Raw genomic sequence first — 24,145 nt, forward strand, 5'->3', positions numbered from 1 at the left:
TCCGAAGGTGCATGAAAAAGTCGCGAGACGTTGGTGTCCCACCAGGCATGCCAATTCTGTTGTCGTAAAAAATTGCCACCGACAGCTTACTTGGAAAATCTTGTCGGAATTGATTTAATCGTTTGGTTTTCCGACTTTCTTAAGAAAGGATCCGAGCTATTTTGCAATAACAAAAAAAATTGATGAAAAAAGAAGATAAAAATAAAACTAATAAAACATGAAAATGTGGGAAAGGAAGCTGGAAATTAAAGATAAAAAATATGGAAAAATACAGTGTTCTAAGAAAAATAGTGCAGAAAGAAATTAAAAGAAAGAAGAAGATCATGGTGAATGGGGCGTTTTTTTTTTTTTTTTGCCTTTTTGATCTTGATTTTATTGTTATTTTTTTGGAATTTATTTGGATAAGATCTTATTCCAATTTTTCATCCCCTAGCTCCAATAATTTTCTAACAACTTATTTGATTTTCTTGCCTCTTGGACTGTTTCCAAGTCTAACTGGACCTCCTTGAACGATGAACTAGACTGGTCAGCAGGTCCGTTTACTCCTTTAGACTGTGTGATGAACTACGAATGTTCTTGAGCTGCACCTACGTTGAGTTGGCTCAATTTAATTTTTTGAGTATGTATAATTATATATTCCAATATAATTGAAATATATTGTGGAAAGAAATTCCCCTAAGTTATTTTGACATATGAACTAATAGTGTCTTAATTTCTGCAGCAAAGACTTTCCAAAAGATAAAAGATATATTTGAGAAAAGATCAAAACATGGAAACTCATTCCTTCCATTTCGGTGAAAAGAGAAATTAATGTGGAATCTTTTATTCCAGGAATGTGAGTGATTTGGAGATCATACTTTAGAAAGAAGAATATAGAGTGAAGTTAAAATCGCTCTACTTTAGAAAGAAGAATATAGAGTGAAGCTAAAATCGCTCTATCCATATCAATTCTCCTTAGTTTTGAATGAGTTTTTAACAGAAAAATTCACCGGAGAGGTCGACGTGATCGGAGTTAAAGGAGTTCCAACTGGAGATGATGATCAAACTCTGAGCGGCTCTGCTATATGGTCGTTGTCAGTACGCGTTTGTGACAACGTGAACCTGTGGAGGTATTTTCCAAGGTAGACCATGATAGGAGTTTAAGTTGAAGGAGTTGTGATTGTTTATACTCTGTAATTAGCACTGATTAGTAGAATATCTCATGGATTGGAATCCCCCGGATGTAGATTGGTTGATAATTGAACCGGGTCAACAAACACTTTGTCTTATTGTTGTTTTACGTTCTGCATTGTTTTTCGTTGTTAAAACATAGTTATAACTGTGAACCGTCCACGCTTCGAGAGTTGACCCTTTAAAATGTTTGAATGTGTTTTGTTCGATAAATCACTTCCCCAACATCTGGTATCAGAACAGTGTTCTCTAATTCGTTGAGTAGATCTGGTCACAGTTGCAGACATGAGTAAGGAAGGATGTTCAACATCAAGACCTCCATTGTTCGATGGGACAAATTATCAAAGTTGGAAGAACAAAATGGAAGCCTTTCCGATGCTTCAAGGTGAAGATGTTTCTGATGCCGTTGAGTGTGCATGGTCTTATCCTATGAAAACCATCCAAGATGGAGATGGTGCTACTACTCTTGTGAAGAAACCATAGAGAGAATGGACGTTGAATGAAAAAGCTGCTGGAATAGTAAACTCGAAGGCCCTATTTTCAATTTTTAATGCTGTGGATGAAACTCAGGCGAAGCTTATAACAAATTGCAAAATTGCCAAGGAAGCTTGGGACATTCTGGAAAATGCATTCGAAGGTTCAGCGCAAGTCCGATAATCTAAACTAGATCATGTGGAGACATTGTTCGAATGAATGAAGATGAATGTAGACGAAACAATTTATGTTTACTATAATAGCTTTATGAATGTTGTCAATCAAGCAGAAGCTCTTGGAATGCACTTTGAAGAAAAGAGACTGGTGAGGAAGATGCTTAAAAGTCTCACAAAAAATTTCAGGCCAAATGTGATTATGCTCGATGAACCACCAAAGCTAAAAAATATGACATTGGATGAATTATATGGCACATTAGTGAGCTATGAAATGAATTATCTTGAAGATGAAACTCCAAAAACTATGGCCTTAAGTGTGGAAGACATGGAGCTGATCGAATCTGATGAGAAAATGGCTATATTGAGTCAAAAACTTTCAAGAATGATAATTAAGAAACGAGCAGCCAAGCTGAAGTATGGGAAGTGCCAGAACATAGGTGGTTATCAGGGTGTGAGTACTTCCAGCTCACAATGAAAATACTTTGAACAGAAAGCACCAAATTACAGCAAGCCAAAGGAGAAGTTTGATGGTGGATTCAAGAAGAAGTTCATTGTGTCCCCTAAACTTGAATCTATCAAAGAACCAACATGCTATGGATGTGGAGGAATCGGTAACATCAAGTCTGAATGTTCGACAGTGAAAAAAATAGAGAAAATTGCATATCAAGCAACATGGAGTGACAATGATAAAGAGAAAACTGTCTGTGTCGAAGAACAAGCTGAAGATGACGAAGTTGTAGCTTTCATGGTTGGTGTTGAAGAAAACAATAAAGATAAAGATGTCTCTGTTACAGAAACTACTGAAGAGTCGAGAGAATTGGATGCAAATGAGTTGATTGAAGCCTATGAGGAGATGGTTAAAGCAAAAGAAATCTGTGGTGAAGAACAAAGAGCTACTTGATACCATCTATCGATTGGAAGCTCAGAATGATAAATTAGAAGATGAGATCGAAGTTCTGAAGAAAGATGTTGCTGCTAAATCAATTGAATCAAATGCTTTGAGGAATGAAAATCTGAGGCTAAAAGATGAGAATGATCGTCTTCGGAAAGGAAAAGAAAAATTGGATGAAGTACTTTCGATTGGAAAACCTTTTGGTGATCACAAAGGAATAGTTTTTTGTGAGTCATCACACAGAAAACCTACTACATTTGTCCGGGATGGACTTCTTGTTGATGTTGAAATTCCAGAAGAGAAACAAATCTCAGTTGTGAAGCAGAATTGGAACAAGAACAAAAACAAAGATTGGAATGAAAATCGCAGGACACAAGGTGTTAGACAAATGTTATCACGACGTAATAACTGCGGATATTGCAGATGTCTTGGACATATAGCTACAAAATGTTTTAGATTGGCGAAGGATGTTATGAATGACAAAAAATATTCAGTGGCCTACTGAAGAACTCAGACAAAATGTTAAAGTCAGATTGGTATGGATGCCCAAGAAAAATCAAAGGGCAAACATTCTTACGAAGAGGTTGGATGCAAATCGGTTTGAAAAGTTTGGACGTCATTTGGGTATGCATTCGCACCCTACTTGATTTTGCATGAATGGGTGCTTAATAAATTCTCCACTATATTTATGTTGATTGGGATATTCTTGGTGAATATTGGAGAATGAAAATAATTTGGAAAGAAAATATTTTTGAAAAATCCAAAAAAAAAAGGGTGTTGAGAAAAGATTTTATTGAGCAATGACAAGAGTCAGATTTGATGCCATTGTTGATGTTTTGGTTATGGATTAATTTGACGTGGGGACATTTCAGTCCTACATTGGATTTTGAAAAATTTCCAGGCTTTGTGACGTTGCACAAATCATTCTTCATGTTACGAAGTTGTTACTGCAACAAAATTGATGCCGAATCAACCTAATTTGCTGTTGTTGTTCATGTTGGTGCTGCTGCTGCTGATGTTGATGTTGATGTTGCTGCTGCAAGCATTTTTCAGCGGACCAAATGAAAAAGGAATTCGTGAAAATGGAACAAGTGAAATTGTTTGTGAAGCAACTGAAATTCTTGATGATATTGTTGGAACAGTTTCAGGTGACGGTTATAAAGTTGCTGCTGCAACCATTTCTCAACAAAGTGAGGATGTTTTTTAAGGTTTATGTTCTTTTTGTCAAATGCTCCCACGAGGGGGAGTAATGCAGGAAAATGGGATATCATATTTTCAAGGGGAGTTGCCCAAGTTCTGATGTTGTCTGCTTTGCTGATTATCGATTTTATCTACTGCTATTTTCATTGGAAGTCCGAAGTGATTAAAACCATATCAATTTGAAGGTTGTCTGTAGCCTTTTTATGTTTGTTGACATGTAATAGTTGAACTTACTCTTGGATGATTAAGTGCCTAAGTAGGTTAATTCTTCCACTTTTATTCGTGGTTTCATATGCCAAAACGGGGGATAATGTGAATGGAAATTCTCTTAAGTTATTTTGACATATCAACTAATGGTGTCTTAATTTTTGTAGCAAAGACTTTCCAAAAAACAAAAGACATATTTGAGGAAAGATCAAAACATGAAAACTCATTCCTTCTATTTCGATGTAAAGAAAAATTAATGTGGAATATTTTATTCCAGGAATGTGAGTGATTTGAAGAAAAATACTTTTATTATCATAGAAAAATGAGTAATATATATATATATATATAATTTGTTATAAGATATTATTTAGATCCCTCTTCTCCTACGCTATTTATTATTATTTTTTTTTGGGTAGCGATAGCTACTTGCATTATTAATTGTGGTCTATTTATTTATTTATTTTTGGGTAGTGATAGCTACTTGCATTATTAATTGTGGTCTTTTCTTATATTATCCTATTTCGACTACCGTACCCCACATTAATTTAATGACTATAAAATAATCCTGATATGAATTATAAATTGTCGAATTGTACTATACATATATATATATATATATATTTGATTAGTTGTGGCATTATTAAACACGTTCCCATTTATATAACTTCAATTTATTTTTAAATACATGAAATCATTAGAACAAAATATGATAGGTGGTTAGGTGCCATATCACCTACCACATAAATCTATACTTTCCTTTTTATTTTATGTTATTTTTATGATGGGAGATCCAGAGATAATTGAAAAAAATATTTCACATTTATACTATATTATCATTTTTATCATATATTTATCTCGTAAAAAAAATATATTCAACGTGTTTACTAAATTCGCTATTTGTGTCATTTGCCCCATGTGCGGCCAAATGATAGAAATAACGACTTTTGCAAACAGGTGGGATATATTTTGTCAGTGAGATAAATACAAAACAAAAATGATAATAAGGTATATATGTAAAATAATTTTTACAATTTTCTCGATCGAAGATTTTTTTTTTATTTATATGCTGAGCTGTGTTCATTTTGTGATTTTTATAATTATATTTTTTTTATGATAGATATGATAATAATATCAATAATATAACAATAAAATATTTTGTATTAAACATTTGATTTTTTGTGAGTAGATACAATATATATAATGTATTATCGTGTATATATATATTGTATTTTAATAATATTTATAATAGATCGTATCACAAAAAATTGTTGGGTAAACAAACTTTTTTGTTGTTGGATATAAAAAGAACGGAGGCTTTCTTTGCTGATTGGTGTTAATTTGATCCGATCAATATATATAGGGGTAAACTGTTTTTAGCCCTGTAATTTAGACACATTTATCATTTTAGTCCTATAATTGAAGTGTCGCAAATTAGTTCTGTAAGTAAAAAAATTTCGTAGTTTTAATCTTCCGGTGTCGGAGATGTCTGCATGATATCCGCGTGGCTCTCCGGAGGCCACGTATACGCTAGTCAGCGACACCTCGTGAACACGTAAATTATTTATTTATTTTTTTAATTTATATATTTTTTATTTTTTGTATTTGGTCCGGTCCAATTTTAAAAATAAAAGACAACATATATAAATTAAAAATATAAAATCCATATGTCCTCATGTCACACTTCACACTTTGATATTATGCAAAATAACCATAGCAACATTAACTACATATCCTCTCTTTTATTATAAAATTATTTTTGAATTGCGATACCCAAAACTAAAATACAAATTATTTTATAGAAAATTGAAAAAGTTTCAAATACTTATTTACAAAAAGTCAAAAAGTAAAAGAAAAATAAAAAAATTCAAATACTCAGTAAAAACTCAAAAAATAAAAAAAAAATACTTCAATACTCATTAAAAAGTCAAATATTATAACTCAAAATAATATATTTTATATTTTGATACAATTTCTCATATCACACATACAAATATATATTATTTAAAAATATTGGGTAAACGGAGCAATTGTAATATTTACTTTTATATCATTTAAAACCAATAAATGGTATAATTTCTAAAAGAAAACAATCACTCTTTGAAAAATGAATTAATTTTTAATAGTAGATTATATCTACTTTTTACATACATAAATTATCATTTATTTTTTTGAAAATATAATTATACACTTTAATTATATTTTAAATTTCATAATTTTATTAAATTATTTGGTTATCTTAATTTATAATTATTTTTATTATATTATAATTATTGTTAATAATATATATTTTTAGTTATTTAATAATTATATATTATCTAAAATATAGTACTCCCCTCGTCTCAATACAATAATCTTATTTACCATTTTTATCCGTTTCAAAACAATAGTATCGTTTATATAAATAATCATATTACTATAAAACTACCCTTACTTTTTCATTATTATTATCACTACTTTTTACACTAATACACTCACAACGGCAAAAAAGTCTTTTGCCGATACTTTTATCCACTACCAATATAATATCAATATTTTTTAAATCTCGTATCAAACACAACCCAAACTATAATTTTAGGACGAATAAAGTATTAAAATAATATGATCATATTACATGAAATTAAAAGAATATTAGAAACAAACAAAAAGAAAAGAGAGTATTAAAGTAATATAGTCATATTAAAACTTCAGATTCTCATATCAATTTTTTTTTAAAAAAATAGTATTTATTTTTATTTTTTTATACATATAAAAGGATGTAATTAGTTGGGGGAGGGGCAGCCCCTTGCCCTTGAACGAGAGTTCCCAAGCGGTTAAAAATGATTTATTTTTTTAATATTTTAATCAAATTCAATACTATTTATTTAACATAATTTTTAATAAAAAAGATTAATTTTTTTTTAAAAAAAAATTAAATCAAAATTATATTAAAACAATAATTTAAATTTATATTTTATTTTCAAATCAATTTCAAATCATAATAAAACAAATCATATTTTTGTTTTGCCATAGCCGTCTCCAACTTTTTCGGGGTCCTGAATAAAATAAATTATAGGCTCTATAAATATATAATTAAATATATATTTAAAATAATATCACTGGTATTGGTTTCAGGTGAAAAATAAAGGTTACTTGAAGGCAGAAATTTGATGGTGTTAATTAAGAAAAAAAAAAAAATAGAAGGCAGACCAGTGCTTCACGGTTGTGTCCGAAAGTTCAGAGAGAGGGAGGATCGAGGGAGGGAGAAAGAGAAAAAAGAGAGCGGCGATGCGGCGCGGAAGGTGTTGGCGACGGAGTGAGACTTAGTTAGCTAAAAAGAGATAAGAAAAATATATGATTTAAAATTTAATTTTTAAAATTAAAATTAAATTGAATAATTAAGAAAAAAATATAAATTAAAATTTAAAATTTAACAATAATATACTAACTTTTTAAAATATGAGCTTTTTTTTTGAATTATTGATCCTGAACAATTACTCACTCTACTCCCGCTAAGAACAATAGTGGGTTTTGCTGGCATTTATAGTGCAAACAATATATATAAACTGGTGGCAACAAATTGACACTCCAAAAGCAATAATCATAAAGAAATGTAGCCGTTTTCACCGGATGAAAGCTCTTATTCACCATCGATTCACATGCAACACGAAGATGCAGTAAGAGAAGAATTCAGAAGTTTTAAATGAATTCTATGTAATGTATAATATTATATGTTAAAAATTAATTTATATTTGTTAAACATATTTAGAATTAATAAAATTTACCAAATATATAAAAATTCTATTTATTACAAGACAAAATAAAATGAAAAAGAAGAAAAAAGAAAAAAATTCATTTGTTATGGTACAAAAGAAAATACTATTTAATCTTCTTGGTTTTAATGTAAGTATTTTATTTTGTCTGTCAAAATTATGATATTAAAATACTATCTAAGTCTAAATTTAAATAAAAAATTGAAATAAAATAAAATCAAATTCTTGATGAATACCTTAGGGGGTGTTTGTTTAGAAGATTTCGAAGGATTTTAACTATTTATAAGATTATTCCAAAACATCAAATCAAATATTTGTTTTTTATTTTTTATATTATACTAAAAATTAATTTTATATTCAAAATATCACATAACACCTATTTATATCACATCATACAATTATTTAAATTAAAAATTTTTACATTTCAAATCCAAACTCAAAATCCAAATTCTCAAACAAACACACCCATTAAGAGTTTGTTGGAGGTTACAGCTATGAAGTTCATTAACTATATATATATATATGATAGTGTAAGTGATTCAAAGTCACGGCAGCAATTTACTCACCAAATTAAAACCTTCTTCTACAAAATCAAATCACGAAGAAATGTCGTGGTCGAATGAAAGCTCTTATTCGCAGCCAATATACATGCAACAAGAAGATGCAATAAAGGAAGAAGAATTGAAGACCTTCGTCTCCACTCTGCCACATAAGAAGACGCATTTTGGACCCTCCATCTACCAGTACCAAGGTTTCTGGTATCCTCTCAGCATCCTTTCTGGTGTAATGAATTTCCAGCGCAACTTCCATTCTCAATCTTCCGACATCTTCACCATAACTTTCCCCAAATCAGGCACCACCTGGCTGAAATCGCTCCTCTTCACTCTTTCCAACCGCCGCCAATTCCCCGTCAACGACGCAAACCACCCAATTCTTACCGCCAATCCACACCAGCTCGTCCCGACACTTGAAATCGCTCTCTACATCAAAGATCAAAACCCTAATTTGGACCACCTGCTTTCTTCCCCAAGGCTTCTCGGCAGCCACTTGCCTTGGACTGTTCTTCCCGAACCTATCAAGAACTCATCCACCAATAAAATCGTGTACCTGTGTAGGAATCCTAAGGATGTGTTTGTGTCCTTATGGCACTATGAAAACCAGTTAGTGGGCCCAAACAAGATGGGTCTGGATTCTTTCAAGAAGTCTTTTGAATCGTTTTGCGAGGGGTTGAATCTATCCGGACCATTTTGGGATCATATCCTAGATTACTGGAAAGAAAGCAAGAAGAATCCTGGTAAGATATTTTTTCTAAAATACGAGGATATGAAGGAGCAGCCCGGATTGCATCTGAGGCGCCTGGCGGAGTTCCTCGACTGTCCGTTCTCTAGCGATGAAGAGGAATCTGGTCTGGTGGAGGATATTGTGAAACTTTGCAGCTTTGAGAATCTGAGCAATTTGGAAGTGAACAAGAACGGGAAAGTATCACAGACAGGTATGCTATGGACAGTGTTAGATCTTATTTTATTTTTATTATTGGTGTCGCAATATATAAATTTAAAACAAATATAAATTAGAAAACTGGATTTATTAAAGAACAATAATAATATAATATTATTTTTATATATTTATATTTTATAAATATATATTAATTATTTTAATTGGATTGAATTTTAATTTTTTAGGTATTGATATAATTTTAAATTTTAAATAGTTCACATAATTTATTTTTTTCCGATAACGATGCAATTTCAAATTTCTAACCAAAACAATACAATTTTTTTTAGTGTTAACATAATTATTTAGTTATAACTTTATTTTTTTTATGAAATAAAACTACTGTCGGCACGTGTCACCACACTCCAACATGTAAATCTGTCCCTGCAGGTATGCACAATAGTGCTTTCTTTCGTAAAGGAAAAACTGGAGACTGGAAAAGTCATCTGTCGGAGGAGATGATCCTAAAGCTCGATGGAATATGCAACGACAAGCTTGGTGGATTCGGAATAGGATTAGGATTAGGATACTAATCCGAATTCCCACTTTATCAAAAATATTATGTTGAAGAATAATGTGGTGTTAGGTAAAATAAGTATGGTCAAGTGTTAGTCTTAACTTACTAAGAACTTTGGGTTATTCTAGACAATTAAAGTTGTCTTATTTCCCATGTTCAAGTATTAAGTGTGGTCAAGTATTAAGTCTTAACTTGACTAAGAACTTTGGGTTATTGTAGACAATTAAAGTTGTCTTATTTCCCATGTTCAAAGTATAAGTGTGGTCAAGTGCTAAGTCTTAACTTGACTAAGAACTTTGGGTTACTCTAGACAATTAAGGTTGTCTTATTTCCCAGGTTCAATTAAGTATTTTATCATATTTTTCATTTAGAATAAGTGTGGACAAGTGTTAGTCTTAACTTGACTAACAACTTTGGGTTATTCTAGACAATTAAAGTTGTCTTCTTTCCCATGTTCAATGAAGTAAGTTATTGTATTTTTCCTTAAATGAGTGTGATAGATCTATCAACGTGTGAAAAATAAATCATCCATGTTCCATATAACTCTTACTTTGCCTTTTCTCGTTTGATTCATTCAAATCTATTGCCTAATATTAATAAATTTTAAAGACAATCATGGCTATTGTTCCGATTTAAGTTAGTATAAGCTTTAACATATAAGTGTCTCAAATTTATGTTTATTTCGTAAAAATACTTTGAATGGATATATTCTTAAGTGAAATATAAGAAATTATATCGATAATATAAAAATAATGAATGTTTGTAATGAATTATTTTTTAAAAAAAAATGTATGTAAAATTATACAAAAAGAACAGTCAAATTAAATTAAAATAAATTTCAAAAAAATAAATAAACGTGAACACACAAGCATGTGAAAATATTGAATTGAATTCATACTATGATGAATGTATGAAGAAAAATGACTATTTATAATGGTTATTAATCCGTAACAAATATTCAATTTTCGTATAAAATAGTTTTTTATTTCAATTTTGTTGCGTAATTTGACCGGTACAGAAAATTGAATAACAAAAAGTATTTGTTGCGATAATTTTTGTAAAAAAATAAGATGGTGGTCAACACCTTTTAAAGGCACGTGAAAAAATTATTTATTTATTTTTGTAAAGAAACACTCGATCGAAAGGGCTAAAAAGGTCATGTACGAAAAAACCAACATACAAAGGTTGGCCCCATTGTGCAATACTCTAAGCTAGACGAGAACCTTGTACTTAAAAACCACGTCTATGATAAGTCGAGATAAAAGCCCAAACTCCAACTAGCAAGTTGGACTAGACACGCCTAATGAAAAATGGAAATTTGGGAGATCAATTGCATCTGTCGTAATCATATGCAAAAAATGCTAGAAATTTTTTTGTTACAAAATTAGTCCATTACAAAGACCTCTTGTGCATTACATAAACTTTTCATTACGACCTAAGAAAATAAGTCAATTACAACGCTATTTCTTACGTAATCAATTTCATGATAAATTGCTTAAAATGTATTTTTTCACAATAAATACAAAATTGTTAATTAAACTTACAAATGAAGGTGATCCAACAACATGCTAAAAATAGTAATACAAATCTATTACACCAACAATTGTGTCAAGTACGCATCAAACAACTACATAAATCTTATAATCCGAATATCAATAGTAAAATGCTAAATTATTAATCCAGTACAACCAACATTCAATCATCAGTCAAGGTATCGACATATCTATGGACATATATGCTCATGTAGCGACAACCTAAGGAGACGAAACTTAGGCGCGGAACCAACGACAATGAGTTGCTCATATTTTGCTCCATTAGAAACCACTGTTGTTGCTCTATGTTCGTCATGTGTTCATGGCAAGCAAGATCAGCTGCAAGGCTACGATCATCATCGTTAGTGGACAACAATTATTCACTGGGCAACGTTGACGCCAACATCTCCATCCCAAATATACGGTTCTTATTATCATGGAGGATCACACTCAGAACATCTCATCTATGTTGTAGTTATTGTCCCCAAGTTGGGACATTCCTTCTACCTCTATCATAACTTCTTATGTCGTGACATTTGATTTCAACAAATATTATAAAAATTATACAATGACAACATCTGTAATAATTTAAAATGTTAGCAAATATTTTGATTATTTTTGCTGCAGCTTAAAATAGTCACGAAAAAATTTCGTTACAATTTTTGTGACGAAATAGTCAAAAGACACGGAATATAAATATCTTGGATATTTTCGTTACATAAGCCGTTACTTTAAATAGTCATTGTTGAGATATGAAGCCTGATTATATCCTAAAATCTAGGGATATGATTTAGATATTATATTCTAGATTTTAGAGATATAATTTGGATATTATTGGCATAGGCTTAGCCTATAAATATCCATGTATTCTCACTTTAACGAGTGCCTGCGTACTTTATAGTAAAATTCTTGGCTTGGCAACACCCCCAGACGTAGATCATCGTGATCGAACTGCGCTACCAAATTCTTGTGTTCTTTTGTCTTTGTTATTTTATCTTAATTTTCTGGAAATTTTCGTAATAGTCATGGATATTGTTTGTAAATTTTTCTGCAAATATTACACAAGGAACAGTCAAAGCATAAATCTGTCACAAAATTATTCTCTATGACTTTTAATTATCGCGAATTAAAATCTGCGATAAGTTTTCGCAATTATCCATTTTTTTCTAGTAGTGTTTGTTTCGTCATTTCTCAAGATTCCGAATTGCATTTGGAACATGAAACTAATCAAATATGTAGTTACTTATTTTGAGGAGAAGAAAATAATACTAACCATCTTCTTTGGGGTTTCCATGAAAGAGCATGATCCCCGGTTCGAATATGCCTTACACGCTAAATTGTCCCAGTGTGTACTCTTTTTGCCATTCTTTGACTTATTTTGTTTTGCACTGCCGAAGCTCCTTTTCCACGCGGCGAGCACCGGGTGGGGAAAATGCATAGCCGCATTATTATCCTTCGCACATTTGATATCGTACATCAACTTATTTTACTCCACTTGTGCCCTTATATCAAACTTATTTAGGTATTGTTCCTATGAGCCGGACCTGACATGACGTAAATGTTCAAACCAAAAAACAAAAGAAATCAAAATTAATATTTTAAAAATTCACATAATTAATTGGCATACCTTCATCTCAGTCGCATACCATCGCCATGTCTATGCCATTACAGAGCCCACTTTCTCCCCTCCTCCGTACATTTCGATTTGCAAACAGTTTTTAAATATTTTGATACATTATGCGGCCAAAAGATGTAAGCATTACACAATTTACACAAGACTCACTACAAAAAATGGAATTTAGCTAAAAAACTTTTCGTAGCAAATGGTAATGAATTCATAGTTATACTCCGTTAGTAAAGGTCTTTAGCGATTAATATGACTTTCATAATAAAATATAAGTTTTTTGCAATAAGAATTAAGAAAAGAGATATACCTACGGAAATATAATTTCGTATCTAAAGCTCTTTTGCTATAAACTTAAAATTATAACAAAAGAGTTCTAACAACAAAATATGTATGATTTTTATAGCCAAAAGATTTTAGCTATGAAATATAATTTGTAGTTAAAATCTTTTTGCTATGATAATATAATTTTCTTAGAAAAAACAAATTTAGCGATGAAATTAATTTTACAGTACATAATTTACTTTTAGCGATGAAATTAATTTTTGTTTCTAACTAATACATTTTAACTACAAAACTATTTCGTAATTAAAAATATTGTAGCTAATTAAATACTTTTATGTAGTGACTACAATATGGATTTCGATGCTTATGAGAAGTCAGTCGACGAAAACATACATAGACTTTCACTTCCACACGGGTGTCGTCTTCCGCAGCCGTACCCAATTGAGATATAAAAACTTTATATACTTCAAATAAAACATTAAGTGTATCATTGATGATGCGGTAGCTTTTGCACTCTTAAGAGACAGAGCTTCTGCGGCATAACCTGCATAGCATGAATAGTTATAAATTTTGTTTTTGTTTGCATAAAAGACATTGAAAATGGTATGTCCTATTTACCTGATCCTCCTCGATCAAAGTCTCAGAATTCAGCTCATGTCGCTCCTCTTGCAATTCGGCCGGCCACAAAAACATTTGTGACCTTGCCACTTAGTGTTTAATTAAAATAATTAGATTGCAAAAATAAACACGATCCGAAAATTCAATTTAAACACGGTTCAAAAAATTGAATTTGAGCTTTAAAATTAGGCCCAAAATAATTTTGGACCGGGTAAGTATGATCAAATTGAAAAACTGTGATGGGTCTAGTCCTGTTCAAACCGGGCCATACAGGCCCAACCCAATTTATTAAAAAAATACTTTCTTTTCATAAATTTATTTTTATTTTTCTTTTTTTGTCGGTTTGTTAAATTTGTCCTATTATCATATTTGGAAAAAATTAAAAAATTAAAATTTAATTCAACACTTGTTTACTATTACTAATTTTATTACATTCTCTCTCCTTATTCTTTTTAATTACTAACTAAATTTTAAAAAATGGCGAACGAAAACACTAAAAGTTTTTTAAATATATCAATAAATATATGATAATACAAATATGTTAAAACAAAAACACAACAAAGCAGATGTAGCAAGTATTTATGTATGAAAATTTATGTTAGTATTTGTGTTTTAGATGTAAGTATTTTTTTGATTATGTATGAAAATTTATGTTAGTAATATAAAAAATAATATTTTTATTTAAATTTTTATTTTTATGAATAGATAAAAATATATATTATATATTGTATTAATGTGTATGTATTATATTTTTTTAATAATATATATAAAAAAATAGTTTCATCTAAAATGCTAAGTAAACATAATTACACTAGGCGAACCATGTGTGGCAAGTAGACTTGGAGGCGTCGAACGATTACAAATTTACTCCCCATAGCACCAAGTCATCCCTTACGGATTGTTTTTCTTATTTTAAATTTATTACCGTGATAGGTGCTCTAAGATGGTGGAAGATTATAGAGTACAAGATTACAAATTGTTAAATCTGTAATTTTTATTTATTTATTTATTTATTTTTGTAGTATTGACTAAATTTATATGTTTCAATTGTTAATTTAAACAATATTCGATGTGTTAATTTGTATATATATATATATATATATATAAGAAATTATTACTTTCTCCCTATGTTATAAATATATCCTAAAATTTTTTGTTATTCGTTAAAATTATGTATAATCGGTTTTAATACCAATGCTTAAATAAATAATAATTAATTTGCTATTATTTTTTTCAATTATTATCATATTTTATTAATTTTTTAATAAATTTTGTATAATATTTACCCAACTCTTATATTAAAATATCATTATGGCATAATTAGCTAGAACAAAGGAAGTATTATTTCTTGAAAAACATAAAATTCAAATAGTAAAATATGAGATATAAATTAAAAAGAAACACATATATTACTATAGGTATTTCTCTAGATTCTCCAATTTTATTTTTTTTTTATTTTTTTTAAGTATAGCATAAATACTGATTCGGTTACAATGCTAGTTTCTTCAAATAGCACTGATAAAAAGTGTGGATAGCATATGTTCTGAAATAAAAAAATATGGTATCTATTAATATTTAAAATGCATGTCTATAGAAGTGTGTAATGTGCTTTATATGAGTATATCATATACTCTTATCAGTGACAGAATTAACTTCTTAATTTCTAGGGACAAACATATAAATTTATTTTTATCAATTCGGTGTTATTATTATTATTATTATTTTTTTTGCTGTAGGGGTGTAAATGAGAAGGAAAAAAAAGGTAAAAAGTGGACAGACACAATATCTTTAGAGCAAAAAATAAAAAATGAACAAACTATATAGTAAGTAAATCTTATTACCTTTTACTAAAAAATTTAAATAATATAGCAAATTTACATAAATTTTATTATTTTTACACAAAAATAAATATAAAGAAAAATTGGGCAGGGGGAAGGAATTATTAAAAATACATATTTTTTATTTTTTTAAATTTTTTTTTAAAAAAAACCCTACTTTGAGGGATAAAGTCAGGTGCCCCTACATTGTTGTTTCATTCGGTGTACTCTGTAGAAGTATGTCATATATGGTTGTGTGCTTATGCTTTATTGTATTATATTAAAGGCAACTTCGAATAAAATATCTATTTTTTATTACAAATTGTTATTTACTCCTTAGATATAAATATGTTATTATTTATTTTTTATTTTTATAATTTTTTTTTCACTCTCTGTCTATTTAAAAAGACCATAATACTCTTATTTATTTCTATTCTCTCCAATTTTTTTTTTTGAAAAAAAAAAATGTGTTTTTCTCATATGAAAAATACAAACAATATCATAACTTCATTTCAATTTAATAAAATTCACCATTGAGATTTATTGTATAATAGTAGAAGATAAGAATCAAGTAAACACTAGTATTTTTTAAATAAAAAATGCGTAGTGTTCAATTTTCGAAGTATCGTTCGACAATAACTTACTTGATTTGATACAATAATGAGTAAAAAATTCTTTAATAAATAATGACAACGCATAGATAGCAAAAGAAAATATTTTTAATGAATATTGGTCTCTACCAATTAAAATTCATGTAAGGCAAAAAATATTGTTTTTAAACACTATATAAAAGCACTAATTGCTCAACAATAAAATATTAAAAATAATTTGAAAAGTATAATTTTGTTATAAAAAGTATATTTTTTCTTATACGAAAAATACAAACGCCACCAAAATACATTTTCTAGTCGATGTAATTTACCATTGCTATAGTATGTCTTTCGACACAACTATTGTAATTTTATTTGTGTTTATTTTCGATATAAGCCTACAAATTTTAATTCATTTATTAGGGTTTATGACACACAAAATACAATAATCAAGTTAACACTAATATTTTTTAAGTAAAAAATATATGGTGCTCAAGTTTAAAAGTATCACATGACAATAATGATAATAATTCTTAAAAAAATAATGATAGCACTTAAATCACAATGCAAACTTATATAAATTATTGGTCTCAACTGACTAAAGTTCGTGTAAGGCAAAAAGTAAGTATTTTTTCAAATACTGTGTAGAAGTACTAACTATTTAACTAACTATTTAACAACAAAGTATAAAAAATAAATTCGAAAAGTACAAAATTTTGTATTAAAAAGTATATTTTTCTCATATTAAAGTACAAACGACACGAGAACCTCCTTTCAACTCGATGCAATTTATCATTGCAAAGATATATATTTTCGACATAATATTTGTAAATTTATTTGTGTTTATTGTCGATATAAATTTACAAATTTTAATTCATCCACAGGGCTTATGATAGTAGAAGATAAGAACAAAGTGAACACTATTTTAATATGTAAAATGTGTGGTGATCAATTTTGAAATTATCGTTCAACAATAAATTATTTGATTCGATACAACGCTGATAAAAATTCTTAAAAAATAAAGAAAATGCTTAAATCATAATATAATATATTTATAAAAAAATATTTATTATGACCGACTAACGTTTGTATAAGACAAAAAATAGGTATCTTAAACACCCTATAAAAAACTAGTTTTTCTACAATAAAATATTAAAAATAAATTTGAAAAATATATAACTTTATTTAGGGTTAATATAAATTCGAAAAATATTAATATCAATGATGTTTTTCCGGTAATATTATAATGTGTTATATGATAGTTAAATTCTGCAGTATAAAGATTGCTTTTATATATATAAACAATTATGTAGTGCATTTTGGTGATTTGATTTTGAATTTTGATATATACAAGAAAATTATAAATTTGAATAATTATTTAATATAATATAAATTTAAATACATATGATTTTTTAATGTAAAATTAATTTTTCGTATAATATAATTTTTCATAAAATATATTAGTTAAAAAAACATAATTATTATTTATATGAATTTTTTAAAAAGAAAAGTACTTGTGTAAATAAAAGCAAAACTCAAATTAATAGTTTTTAAATAAAACTAAAATTGAAAAGAAAAATTTAAAATAAATAAATAAATATAAACTGCCCGTTCAAATCAAAACTAACTCGAAAAATACAAATTAAAATAATGACTTAAAAAGTTCATATTTGACTTTTCGACAGATTAAAAATTACGATTTTAAACTGTGACAAACAATTTGAACTATTTGAGAAAACTTAATTTATTAGTTATATATATAATTTTAGTATTATTTCTTATATATATAATTTTAAAATAATTGCCAATTTTTTTTATTTAAATCTTTTCTTTTTTTTCTCTATCGTTTATTTTATTAAAATTTTAAGTATATAAATAATAGTAAATAGTTACTAATATAAATAAAATAGTAATATATTCTTTTAACTTTTGAAAATCCTTCGAGATTTTGGGTAATCAGTAAAAAATTTGTACATGCAATTTCTTACCATGTACACAATTTATGAATGACTGAATATCTAAAAGTTTTTTTAAGAACTTTTTAAAATTTATATCAAATACTTCAATGTTTTTAAAAAGTTTTAAGAAGAGCAACAATTATTTTTAATCAAATTCAATATTATAATTATCAATTTTAGTATAATTGAATTTTTTTTTATTAAATCTTGGTTTCATTCAAATAAAAATTTATTAATTTTAGTCCCAAAATGATAATTGACCAGGACTGGGACTGAATACAGTTGTATTGACTTAAACATGACCGTGTTGGAATATTTGTTAGGAATATTTGTAGCTAAAAATTAAAAATTATTTAAAAATTTAAATTCGTCGTAATTAAAAATATTATAGCTAATTAAGTCATAAAATTATTGCGATTTTCGTTGATACAAAGTCACAAACGTTAAAGAAATATATTATTATTTCATTTATATTAATAATAACTATTTACTGTTATTTATATACTTAAAATTTTAATGAAATAAATATTGAGAAAGAAAAGAATAGATTTAAATAAAAAAATATTTTAAAATTATATATAAGAAATAATACTAAAATTATATATATTTATTTCAAATAATAAATTAAGTTTTCTTTAACAGTTCAAATTCTCTGTCACAATTTAAAATCACAAGTCAAACATGAACTTTTTAAGTCATTATTTTAATTTGTATTTGTCGGTTTAGTTTTGATTTGAAGTGGCGCTTTATATTTATTTATTTATTTCAATTTTTTTAATTTTAGTTTATTTAAAAACTATTAATTTCAATTTTGATTTTATTTAGACATGTATTTTTCTTATTAACAAAATAATATAAATAATAATGTTTTTTTTTAAACTAATATATTTTTATTTTTAACAATTTGAGTAACTTTTAAAAAAATTAACGTTGCTTAAAAAAAAATAGATAAATAATTGTGGCCTAATAATTGGTATGGAATGGCGCTGTGATATTCATAACAACAACCAGTTTCAATAATATTAACTTACTTTTTTTTTTTCGATAAAAATTAAATAATAATAATTAAAAAAATTGACTGGAAACTTTGCACTTGAAATTAATTCTTGAATAAAAAATTATAATAAAAACACGTTTTTTATTATTTATGCATATATATATTAAAAATTATTTATTTATTTTTTAAAATATTTCACTCGCCAAAACCGTTGCATGTCTTTAATTATTTATATTTGGAAAATAATCAAAGATAAATAAGGCCTCGAGATCTGTGCCGGAAATATTTATTATTTCTATTTTTAGTATATTTTTAATGAAAAAAATAAAAGTGGGATATGAAATCGGCATCTTTTACTATAGATTGATATACATATTAAAAAAAAAAAAAAAGAAGAAAGAAATTGATGCAAATTTATTTATATAAGTTGAGGTAATGTATTTATGTGTTGTTTATTAGCACAAAATGTATTAAATTTTAAAATTCAATATTATAACCTATGTAAATAAATATACAACATATTGTAAATTAATATTTTATACTTCATTCGTTCCAAAAAAGATGTCTTATTGGGTGTTTGACACGAGAATTAAGGAATAATAGTTTTTAATTGAAAGTAGGTATAATGTAGAATGTAAAAACTAAAATGTCCTTACGATTTTAAAAAGTTGATTAGAATAATAATTATGGGTAGTTTGGAAAAGTAGAAATAATTTTATAAAATGGAGACCGCAGTTAATAAATAAGAAAACAAGATAATTGTTTTAGGACAGACGGAAATGGAAAAACAAGACAACTATTTTCGGACTGAGGAAGTATTTTTTTGGTCTCACATCAATGAAGTATTTTCAGTATTTGTACTAAAAATTATTTCTGTTATTTGATTGATGAGTGGAAATATATAAAATAATTTTAATATTTTTGTCCTTTATTATACATAAAGTAATGATTTATATAGTGGTATATTTGCAATTTATGTAAAAATTAAGAGTATTTTGATATTAATATGTGATTAATTTTTATTACTCTCTCCGTCTCACGTACGCATCGTGACCACATTGCCGTTTATATCCATCAAATATCTCATGTTATTTCATTTTTAAAAATGATTGCACATTAAAATTTTATTTTCAAATTTTTAATTTATATATTTTTTTAAATTTTAATTAAACTAACTCGTTATTTTAATTTCAATTTATAATTATTTATATTATAAAATAATTATTTACTAATAGATATTTAATTATTTAGTAATTATATTTATTATAATCGGACAAGGTAAGAGAACAAATAGAGTATAATAAACCGCTAGGAATGCTTAACGCCACTTCGCCAAATAAATAATTTTTAGAGAAACAAAATAATAAAAACAATACTTTTAAATTGAAGAAAGAAAAATTATTTGAGGTCACAAATGTATTTAACTAATTTTATTGTATGCTAATAATAATTATAGATAATTAATAAAATATTTATTTGAAAATCTATTCATTATAATATTTTTTTAGTACTATTTAATTATTTAAATTGCATTGAGTATTCCAATAAATTGGAATCTATACTCGATTTATTTTAAACTATTAGAAAAAAAAAATTATATTTTACATAACTGATACTCCCTCGGTCTCAAATATCTTCCAACATTTCATTTTTGGTACGTCTCAAACACTCTGTAATATTTTCAAAAATAGAAAATAATTAATTATACTTAATCTCTACCCCACATTTTATCCCTTCATATCATCCAAATAAAAAATAAATTATCATACTTAATACTACTCACCTAAAAACCCGTGCCAAAATAAAATGTTTCACAATATTTGGGACGGGGGAGTATTTGATATTAATTAAAAAAAAATAATATTTAAATAGTTTTCTATAAATTTTCCACTAATGTGTATCACTTATTTCGTCAAACCAAATCTCATAGATATACACAAATAATAAAATAAATCTTATATAAAAATAGTATAACTAATATTCTATTCATCCTGTCTTAAATATTTAATTTTCTAATGACATGAAAAATAATATAAATAATATTCTTTTGGTCCTACCCTTAAATGTTTAATTTTCCGATGATATAAGAATTTAAGCAAAAATATAATTAGGAAATAATTTTAAATATATATTAGTATAAATAACTATACATTAAAATTAACATAATTAATTTATTTAATTAAAATTAAATATATTATAAATTCTAAAATTTAAATTGTAATTAAAAGAAAAAATACATATACAAATAAATACACAAATTTATTTTATTTTATTTTATTTTTATTGTATGTATTAAATGTAATTTTTATTTTTACAATATCAATTAATATTGGTTACTATAATTATCATAATCTCCCTAGAAAAACAACAAAACATTCATATATATTTCTAAAAAGCACACCAAAAATTCAAATATAAAGGTGTGGTTGGTTGCTTTTAGAAATATATTTGAAATGTTAAAGAATTTTTTATATATAATTTTATCTAAATTGAAATTATCAGAAAATTAGAATAAAGTTTGAAATTATAATGATTATAGCACGAATATTAATTTATGATTTAAAAATAAAAATTGTATTTAATATATTCGATAAAAGAAAAATATGTGTTTAGTTAGGATTTTTGTTTTTGGTTTTGATTTGAATAGTAAAATTTTGAATTTAGATAATTGTGTGATATAATATAGATTAAATCAAATTACCCAAATGAAATTAATGTATTTAATTATTTTAAAATATAGTATTATTATAAAAATATAATAAATATATATTATTTTTTAAAAATATCATTATATTATACCAGAAATTATATTATATACTATTAATATTAATTAATGCAAATAATAATAATAATAATAATAATAATAATAATCATCATAAAAAAGATGGTGAGAGAAACATTAAACAAAGGAGAGAGAGAAATTCATAAATATTCACTAATTATCCTCTAATTGATAATTAGACTACATTTGATATTGATTAATAAAAATTAAAGATATACTTTACAAAATTAATATTAGAGGGACATGATTTGAAAAGACAATCAAATATAAGAACATAAATTGAGAATAGCCTACTAAATTCCTATTCTATATTTTATTCTATCACATCATTTAAATAAAAAAAAATAAATATATTTTTTTCTTATCACATGACATAATTCCAAATTATCATATTTAATTGAGGCAGAGAAAATACTAAAACACTTGAAATAAAATAAATATCAATAATTTTTTGTGCAAAGAACAAATAAATAAAAAAAAAGAAAAAAAAAAGAGAATTATTTTGTAGGGTATTTTCCAGAGTGTATTCGTCGGATTTGTGCATTATAAAAAGAAAAAGTCAAATCAATCCTCAATAATTGCCTAATAGTTTAAAAATATAATATACATTTTTTTAAAAAAAATGGTAATTACAAGCCAACAATATATAGAAAATGATTCTACCAATTACTTACCTAATTTGCAGGCAAGCATTTTGTAATTTTATTTTCTTGTTCATAATTAGATGCCCACCAAACTTCTATTTAAACGCAACAATTTCAAAACCATATTATAACCCAAGTCCATACAAGAAAAATATTAAAACTAAAAAATCTTTCTTTTGTCGAACTTCCTTAAGCTTTTACTCTTTATACTCTCCACTTTCGGAATCCAAATCAATTACCCAAGACTCACACTTAAAAAATCCCCCAAAAATTTTGGAAACAAAAAAAAAAAAAAAAATGTCGTTCGATGAACCCTCTGCTTGGCTACTAGAGTTCATGCAAGATGAAGACAAGTTGAGCCAAGAAATGAAGACCTTCATATCCAATCTTCCCAAAAAAAAGGGATTGTTCGCACCTAATAACTACGAGCACGAGGGTTTTTGGTATCCTGCTGTATTTCTCCAAGGTGTACTTGCCTGTCAACGACACTTCCATTCTCAATCTTCCGACATCTTCCTCGTAACTTATCCCAAATCAGGCACCACCTGGCTGAAAGCACTTCTCTTCGCACTACTGAATCGCCGCCGATTTCCCATCGACAAAAATCACCCTCTGTGCACCACCAATTCACACGACCTCGTACCTTTCTTGGAGATGGAGACCTACCTCAAGACCCCAAACCCTAATTTGGACCACTTATCCTCTCCCAGGCTTTTCTCCACTCATATGCCCTGGACTGCTTTACCTGAGTCCATCAGAGACAATTCCACCTGTAAAATTGTGTACTTGTGTAGAAATCCCAAGGACACAGTCGTCTCGTCGTACCACTTTTGGAGCTCATTGAAGCTCGAAGATACTAAGAAGGAATTGGATCCGAATTCACTTGTGGAAACTCTGAAAGCCTTTTGCCAAGGTGTTAATGAGTACGGACCATTTTGGAGACATATGCTTGATTACTGGAAGCAAAGCAAGGAAAATCCTGATAGGATTTATTTCCTCAAGTACGAGGATATGAAAGAGCAACCTACTATGCATTTGCGGCGGCTGGCAGAGTTCCTGGATTGTCCTTTCTCACCCGATGAAGAAGAATCTGGCCTGGTAGAGGATATTATTAAGCTTTGCAGCTTCGAGAATCTGAGCAACCTTGAAGTCAACAAGAATGGCAAACTATCGTATTCAGGTATACAGAATAGTTCATTCTTTCGTCAGGGCAAAACTGGAGATTGGAAGAATCATCTGACGGATGAGATGGTTCGAAAGCTCAATGCAATCTGTGAAGAGAAGCTTAGAGAAATAGGATTCTAGTAAGGCCAACCATTGATCACTCAAATAAATTGAACTATTGGAATTTGATGAAGAGGTTGTATTTCTTTAATAACCAACTTTTAAAAATTAATCAAGATGATGTATTTGATGCAT

General features: G+C 27.5%; 2 protein-coding genes across 2 annotated transcripts; both read left to right on the forward strand.

The window, feature by feature from the left end:
• Positions 1-8,384: 8,384 nt before the first annotated feature.
• On the forward strand, positions 8,385-10,422 carry LOC127263380 (cytosolic sulfotransferase 8-like). Its single transcript, XM_051292371.1, has 2 exons — positions 8,385-9,360; positions 9,753-10,422. The coding sequence occupies exons 1-2, from the start codon at positions 8,475-8,477 to the stop codon at positions 9,893-9,895; spliced, it is 1,029 nt and encodes a 342-aa protein (XP_051148328.1). The 5' UTR covers positions 8,385-8,474; the 3' UTR covers positions 9,896-10,422.
• Positions 10,423-22,878: 12,456 nt separating this feature from the next.
• Positions 22,879-24,145, forward strand: LOC127264028 (cytosolic sulfotransferase 6-like). Its single transcript, XM_051293362.1, has one exon. The coding sequence runs from the start codon at positions 23,024-23,026 to the stop codon at positions 24,029-24,031; it is 1,008 nt and encodes a 335-aa protein (XP_051149319.1). The 5' UTR covers positions 22,879-23,023; the 3' UTR covers positions 24,032-24,145.

Source organism: Andrographis paniculata, unplaced genomic scaffold (assembly GCF_009805555.1).
Source record: "Andrographis paniculata isolate CXL003 unplaced genomic scaffold, ASM980555v1 Contig69END, whole genome shotgun sequence".
Taxonomy (NCBI): domain Eukaryota; kingdom Viridiplantae; phylum Streptophyta; class Magnoliopsida; order Lamiales; family Acanthaceae; genus Andrographis; species Andrographis paniculata.

What these genes read in the sequence shown, in the direction of transcription:
- LOC127263380 (XM_051292371.1), top strand. Translation starts at nt 8,475, where the DNA reads ATGTCGTGGTCGAATGAAAGCTCTTATTCGCAGCCAATATACATGCAA. An exon ending in CGGGAAAGTATCACAGACAG is followed by an intron (nt 9,361 to 9,752) that starts GTATGCTATGGA and finishes CTGTCCCTGCAG; the next exon opens with GTATGCACAATAGTGCTTTC.
- LOC127264028 (XM_051293362.1), top strand. Translation starts at nt 23,024, where the DNA reads ATGTCGTTCGATGAACCCTCTGCTTGGCTACTAGAGTTCATGCAAGAT.